This window comes from Dipodomys ordii, unplaced genomic scaffold (genome assembly GCF_000151885.1).
Source record: "Dipodomys ordii isolate 6190 unplaced genomic scaffold, Dord_2.0 Scaffold13, whole genome shotgun sequence".
NCBI classification, from domain to species: domain Eukaryota; kingdom Metazoa; phylum Chordata; class Mammalia; order Rodentia; family Heteromyidae; genus Dipodomys; species Dipodomys ordii.
Window position 1 is genome coordinate 17,115,014 of NW_012267229.1, and position 7,897 is coordinate 17,122,910.

The following is a 7,897-nucleotide window of genomic DNA, read 5'->3' on the forward strand; positions in this document are numbered from 1 at the left end:
CTCAGTGGTAGAGTGCTTGCCTTGCATGCATGAGGCCCTGGGTTCAATTCCTCAGCACCACATAAGCAGAAAAAGCTGGAAGTGGTGCTGTGGCTCGAGTGGTAGAGCGCTAGCCTTGATCTGAAGAGCTAAAGGACAGCGCCCAGGCCCAGAGTTTAGGTTCCATGACTGACAAAATAAAGAAAAAAGAAAAAAATCCCAAAAGTTTGGCGCATAGCTCACATGATAGAGGCCCTGAGTTCAATCCTCAATCCTCAGTACTAGGGAGGAAAAAAGGCAGAAAAAAAGATAGTAACAATAAAATTCTACATTTTTTGGAGAAATGATGTTTGAAAGCCTTACAGCATGTATTCTTTTTGAAGTCCAGATGGTTTCTAGCAGGAAGCACTGGGATCTTGGGGAGAGGATCATGCTGTTTACTGATGAGGTGCTGATGACCTAGGAGTGGTCGGTTGGTGAAAAGCCACGGGCATTTTTCTTTTATTCCCAGTGTTGGGATGGAGCCCAGGGCTTTGGCACACTGGCAAATGTTGTGCCAGCCCATGAGCACTCTTCTGTTTATGTGTTGTATACTAATGAAACAGTTTAGCTGGGCAAGGTGAGGGAGTGAGAACAGGGCTGAACAGGAGGATTCTGAGTTCAAGTCCAGCCTAAATAAGCTTAGTGAGACCTTCTCTCAGAAACCAGACAAACCAAAACAAACAAACAAAAAGAGCTGGGACATAGTTTAAGTGACAGACAGAGTGCTTCACTAGCAAATTTGAATCCCTGGGTTCAATCCACAGGACAGCCCCCAAAAAACCCAGTGTAGCCAGTGGCACCAGAGGCAGGAGGATCACATAAGCCTGTAAGTTCAAGACCAACCTGGACAACACAGCAAGAAACCATCTCAAAACAAAAAGAAAATGTTTTAAGTTTTTCTGGTAAGGAAGGAAAATGTTTATGCTACCATATTAAATAGAGAAACAAAAACAGGGGAGAGCGGGGGGAGCAGGAAAGATTGGGTTGGGGGATATGGGGAGGATGGGAAGGGATGGGAAGGGGAAACAAAGGAGGAGGCTACAATGCTTGATAAGAAATGTACTCATAGGCTGGGAAGGTGGCTCAGTGGTAGAGCGCTTGCCTTGCATGCCTGAGGCCCTGGGTTTGATTCCTCAGCACCACATAAGCAAAAAGAAAAAAGCCAGAAGTGGCGCTGTGGCTCAAGTGGTAGAGCGCTAGCCTTGAGCTGAAGAGCTGAGGGACAGCGCCCAGGACCAGAGTTCAGGCCCCACGATGGGACCCAAAAATAAAAAAAAAAAAAAAAGAAATGTACTCATTATCTTGCCCATGTAATTGTAATCTCTCTGTACAGTATTTTCACAATAAAAAAAATATATATATATAAGAAAAAAAACAGGAAATGCCAGTCTAGGCATGGCAGATGTCACTCTATACAAGCAAATAAACACTCATTATGTTGGTGAATTTAAAACAATAACTTTTTTTTTTATGTGTGACACTGGAGTTTCAACTTAGGGCCTTGAGCTTGCTACTTAGGCAGGTATTCTACCACTGAGCCACACTGATTTGCGGTAGGTCATGTGTGTCTGTTGTAATAAAATCTTTACAGGGCTGGATCCTGTCTGCTCTCTCTCTCTTCCTTGGGCTCAGTCTCTAGCCCAGTGCTTGCTTCAGTTACAACTGCTTCACAGAGAGCAACTGGAGGAAACAATACTTAAATTTGTGCAGGGAATAATTTTCTCTATAAGTGAGCCTTAGAAATAGAAATAGGCTAATTTCCTTTTTTCAGAAAATTTGAACCAAGTATCTTATCCCATTTCAATACTGAGGATTTAATGTAGTCTCATCCATGGTAGACAAGGGGTCTACCACACTGAGCTTCATTCTTAGACCCAACAATTCCTCTTTATTTTCTATGGTACTGGAGACTAAATCCAGGGCTTCACATGCTAAGCACATTTCTCTACCTCTAAGCTACATACCAGTTTACATACATATACTTTTTTCCCCCTTGTCATGGCTACTAGGAAGCTCAGACTATCTTGCTTTAAAAGTTTGATCTGTCAGTTTCCAGGGAGTTCTGTACCATTTCAGGCAGAACTAACTTATCTGCAAAAGCTATCTACTCAAGAATGCTCATCAGGCTGGGGTCTATACAACTCACCAAGTGCAGAGTCTCAGAGATACCCACCCTCCCAGTCCTCCAGGCCCCATGAGTAGGCGTTGCTGTGAACCAAGAGGATTCCTTAAGAATCAGAGAAGCCTAGCAATTCTAACCCTTCCATCCTACATATGGGAGAGGTGGACCTGGCAAGTGGATGGGTGGTGGTGGGGATGTGGTCAATATCACACAGCCACAGTGGCACACTGGCAGAACTGGACCTAGGTCCCAATTTGGACTCAGGGTCCAAATGGTATTTCCTGTTCTCCTCTTCCTCCACATAGAACTAAAGTCTCTTTCAACAACCCTATGAGGGACTTTTTGTTTGCTTTGGTTTTTGGAAATAGGGGTCATACGATGCAGCCCAAGACGGTTTTTTGTTTTGTTTTTTTGCCAGTCCTGGGCTTGAACTCAGGGCCTGGGCACTTTCCTTGAGCTTCTTTTGCTTAAGGCTAGCAATCTACCACTTGAGCCACAGTGCCACTTCCAGCTTTTTCTGTTTATGTGGTACTAAGGAATCTAACCCAGGGCTTTATGCATGTTAGGCAAGCACTTTACCACTAAGCCATATACTCAGCCTGGACTTAAATTCTTGATTCAACTGCCTCAGACTTTTTTTTTTGTCAAACATGGGGCCTGAACTCTGGGCCTGGGCGCTGTCCCTCAGCTCTTCAGATCAAGGCTAGCACTCTACTACTTGAGCCACAGCACCTCTTCTGACTTTTTCTGCTTATGGAGTACTAAGGAATCAAACCCAGGGCCTCATACATGCAAGGCAAGCACTCTACTACTGAGCCACCTTCCCAGCTCTGCCTCAGACTCTTAAGTGCTGGTATTACAGAAGTGTACCACCACACCCAGCCAGAACCTTCATTTCATAGATGAATCAGGGATATGAAGTAACTCATCCAAGAGCTCAGCCAGTACACAGCAGGTCCACAAGTGGGATCCCAACAGCGTGACTGTGGAGTCTGTTGCCTCCCTGCTGTATGAACTAGCAGGTTTCATGCCACGCACTGGTGGCTCATGTCTGAAATCCTAGCTACTCAAGAGGCTGAGATCTGAGGATGGCATTTCCAAAGCCAGCCAGGAAAGTCAGTGAGACTCTTATCTCTGGAAGTGGTGCTGTGGCTCTAGTGGTAGAGCACTCGCCTTGAGCAGAAGAACTGAGGGACACCACCCAGGCCCAGAGTTCAAGCCCCACAACCAACAAAAAAGAAAGAAAGAAAGAAAGGAAGGAAGGAAGCAAGCAAGAAAGGAAGGAAGAATGGAAGGAAGAAAGAGGGAGGGAAGGAAGGAAAGAAGGGAGGAAGAGAGGGAGGGAGGGAAGAAGGAGGGAAAGAAAGAAAGGAAAGAGAGAGAGAAAAAAAAATAAGAAAGAAAGAGACTCTTATCTCCAATTGACCACCAAAAAGCAGAAAGTGAAGCAATGGCTCAAGCAGTAGAGACAGCCTTAAATGGGCAAAGCTAAGGGACAGAGCCAAGTACTAGCACACATATGCAAAAAAAAAGTTTCATGGCTTCATGAAATGACATAAATTACTCAATTCCCTGTGGAATTTAGTACAGAAGAAAAATCCTATAAACTTCCTTTGATTAGGTCATGAGAACTGTCCAAACTTCCGTTTGGAATCAAATGGAATGCTCATGACATGTCATCATCCTCCACGGATCACTCGCTTTGGGGAGGATCCAGCCTCTCTCTTGCCACCTAACCTACTTCTTGAGTAGGCCAAGACCCAGACCCACCTCAGAGGCATAGGAATCATTATCTTCAGCTCGGTAAGACCGGAAGCTCCGACTGGGATCAGGCTTTGAATCCAAGTCACTGATGCGGAAGGCCTCCCGCATCCTGGGTTCCCATTCTGGCAGGTCCCTGAAGTCCGGCGACTACGCAGACACAAGGTAGAAGGTAACAAAGATAAATATGCATGAGAAGATGCCCAGTTTCTACAGGTCTGGGACCACCCATATGTGGGTGGGACCTAAGAGGATCCATCTCCGTCTATAGTCTAGACCCAGCCTTGCCGGGCAGCACTGCCGCCTTTCAATGAACATTGTTGGAAAGATGAATGAGTAGGTAAGTATGGGCACAAATACTCATTTTGTGCATATCTGTTTTGTGCATGGCTTGCAGAAACAGCCAGACTGTCTTCCACCTGTGTGGTCCTATTTCACTCTACTTCACTAAGAACCAAAAGAGAGATTCAATATGGGACTGCCTGCCTGCTTAAAAAAAAAAAAAGCCAGACCAAATCAGAGCCACAAGGCCTTACTGCAAGGAAATTATGGCACAGGGCCACTGTATTTAAAAAACATGGTTAAAAAGACAAAATCAAGGCGCTGGGGAGGTGGCTCAGTGGTAGAGCACTTGTCTTGCATGCCTGAGGCCCTGGGTTCGATTCCTCAGCACCACATAAGCAAAAAAAAGAAAAGAAAAGAAGCCAGAAGTGGCGCTGTGGCTCAAGTGCTAAGGCATTAGCCTTGAGCTGAAGAGCTGAGGGACAGCGCCCAGGCCCAGAGTTCGGGCACCATGACCAGACGCCCCCCCCCAAAAAAAAGACAAAATCAAATCTGCCTATACAGTCACAGAAAGACACCTGCTGTGCTCTCAAGATGAGTCTGTTGTTCAACCTCTCTCAAGACTGGTCTGCAGTCCAGCCTCTGCCTCTTTGCTCAGTTCCGTGGACACATCATGTTCTTCTTCCTCTCATCTAGTCTGCCAATGTAGGCCAAGTTCCTTGTCCATAAAGCCACATGCTTCAGTTTGCCTGACTTGATATTTTGGTGAATTCTTCCCCACTAGAAAATAAGGGAAAGAGCTAGGAACGTGGCTTAGTGGTAGAGTGCTTGTCTAACATGCATGAAGTCCTGGGTTCGATTCCTCAGTACTACATATACAGAAAAAATAAAAAGCCGAAATGGTGCTTGAGCAAAAGAAACTTGAGCCAAAGAAACTCAGGGACAGTGCCCCTGGGGCGGAGTTCAAGCCCCAGGACTAGCAAAAGAAAAAAAGAAAGAAAGAAACCAGAAGCAGAGCTGTGGCTCAAAGTGATAGAGCGCTGGACTTCTGAAAAGGGGCTCATAGGGTCACTGCCCAGGCCCTGAGTTCAAACCTCATAGCTGGGAGAAAAAAGAAAAGAAAAGAAAGGACTTAGGAGAAGGGAGGTTTGGGAAAAGTGGGTTTGCTCACCACAGCCCCTCCAATGCTGGGCATTAAAAACCTAACAACAATAAATGTGGCATTGTGGCAAATGGACACACAGATACAGGCATGAGAAAAATATATTACGCAGCAACAGAAGACCTAACATTAGACAAGCTGGGAGATAAATACATTCTTGTGGGGAATTTTTTCTTTTTTGGTGCCAATCCTAGAGCTTGAACTCAGGGCCCAGGCACTATCCCTAAGTTCTTTTGCTCAAGGCTAGTGCTCTACCACTTGAGTCAAAGCTCCACTTACAGCTTCTTGATGTTTAATTAAACATAGAGTCTCACAGACTTTCCTACTTGAGCTGGCTTTGAACCATGATCCTCAGATCTCAGCCTACTGAGTAGCTAGGATTACAGGTGTGAGCCGCCAGCACCTGGCTTGGAGAAAGATTTTGAAGGGTATCCTGGAAGGATGGAACTAGATCTAGACCCATGCAACTGGGTATATGTGACAACTGTGCACTTGAAACATGGCTCTGAATTTTCACTCATATATGATTTATATAATTTAAACACAGCCTAACCTCCTTCCTTCCTTCTTTTTCACTCCCTTCTTTCCTTCCTTTCTTCCATTCTCTTGTTTGTCCTGTCTGCTAAGGATGGAAGGCAGGCTCTTGTGCATACTAGATGAGCACTGTACCACTGAGCTCCATCTCTAGTCGTGTATGGCAGTGATTACTGCACATGACTCACTACTCCAGATACTTGACAACTTCTGAACCTTCTTGAATGTTTATGTACTACTTTTTCAATAATGCTTTAGCTATTTTGGTTTTTCTTTTCTTTTTTTTGGGGGGTCCAGTTGTGGGGCCTGAACTCTGGGCCTGGCCGCTGTCCCTCAGCTCTTCAGCTCAAGGCTAGCACTCTACCACTTGAGCCACAGCGCCACTTCCGGCTTTTTTCTTTTTGCTTATATAGTGCTGAGGAATCGAACCCAGGGCCTCAGGCTTGCAAGGCAAGCGCTCTACCACTGAGCCACCTTCCCAGCCCCAGAGCCACCTTCCCAGCCTCTATTTTGGTTTTTCTAAGTAATACTTAATGAACACCAAGGATGCCAGTTCTTTGCCAGTAAAAAGTTGCAAGTCTTGCTTTTGCACAGAAACTGATCAAAAACCTTAAAATATATATATATATATATATTTGTTTTAAAATACAAAATTACAAAAGAAAGTTGAAAAGAAGAAAGGAAAGGGGTGTAGCTCAGCATTAAAACATTTGCCTTAGCAAGTGCAAGGCCCTAGCTTCCATCTTCAGCTCTAGGGGTTAAAAGGAAGAGGGTGACAACCTGGAAAGAAGACGAAGCCTGAGTCAGTGACTACTCTTAGTGCTCCATTCAACCAATGGTCTTGTATCTAAAGATGAGGAAGATTTTATGAACTAGCAAGTAAAGTGAAAGCTGCTAGGCAGTTTATTTGTACAAATTATATGATTCAATTGCATAATGTTTAAAAGATAGATTTAAAAAAATCAAGTGTTGGGGCTGGGAAGGTGGCTCAGTGGTAGAGTGCTTGCCTAAAGCATGCATGAGGCCCTGGGTTTGATTCCTCAGCACCACATAAGCAGAAAAAGCTGGAAGTGGCACTGTGGCTCAAGTGGTAGAACACTAGCCTTGAGCTGAAGAGCTGAGGACAGCGCCCAGGCCCAGAGTTCAGGCCCCACAACCGACCAAAAAAAAAAAAAAAATCAAGTGAGGAAAGGGGTTGTCCTTGAAACTGGCTGTGGGTGAGGGGCTGGCCAGGGGCTTTTGTCATACTCTAGGTGACCGAGTGCAAGGCTGTGATCTCCATGGGAAAGCTCGTGAAGCTGTGCTGGTGTGCAGATTGGTATGGTGTGGTACTTTCTCTGCCTAAAAGGTTGGATACAATGTTCAGAAGAAATTAATCAGGTGGAGCCCTGGTGGCTCTCCCCTGTAATCCTAGCAACTCAGGAGGCTGAGATCTAAGGATTGAGATTTGAGGCCAGACTGAGCAGGAAAGACCACGAGACTCCATTAACCACCAAAAAAGCCAGAAAAGGAGCTGTGGCTCAAGTGGTAAAGCACTAGCCTTGAGCACAAAAGCTCTGAGTTCAAGCCTAGGGACAGGCATCAAAATAATAATAATAATGACATAATTAAGTAATAAAGGCTGGGACTGCAGCGTGTTACCTGGAAGTCGGAGCCAAGGTCTTTGGCCAGGATAATCTCCTTGCAAGACCCCTGGGGCCCCAAGAAGGGCTCAGGCTGCTCCTTGCCAGGGACGCCGAGGGCGGAGTCGGCCTTCCTGGCAAAGGCGTTGAGCTCCTGCTGCAACACGCTCAGCCGCACCAGGATGGCGTGGACCAGCTTGGCGTCCCGGGGGCCCTCGCTGTTGTCGGGGGCCTCGTGCAGCCGGAAGTCGGTGCGCTCGTTGTCCAGGCACAGCCGCAGGCCCGCCGAGAAGCCATTGGCGTCGGCCACCAGGACGTCGATGGCCTTGCTGACCAGGAGGGCCTGCTCCCGCAGCCCGGGCAGGGCCTCGGCCTCGCGAGCTCTGCCGAGCC

General features: G+C 46.3%; 1 protein-coding gene across 1 annotated transcript in view; it reads right to left on the minus strand.

Annotated features, from left to right (window-relative positions):
• Positions 1 to 7,897, minus strand: part of Soga1 (suppressor of glucose, autophagy associated 1) — a 50,643-nt gene that overhangs the window by 20,253 nt on the left and 22,493 nt on the right. Inside the window, exons 5-6 of the mRNA XM_013010697.1 lie at positions 7,524 to 7,885; positions 3,914 to 4,054 (exon numbers count right to left, since the gene is read on the minus strand). Of these exons, the coding sequence (XP_012866151.1) occupies positions 3,914 to 4,054; positions 7,524 to 7,885 (503 nt within the window). The remainder of the gene's footprint in view (positions 1 to 3,913; positions 4,055 to 7,523; positions 7,886 to 7,897) is intronic.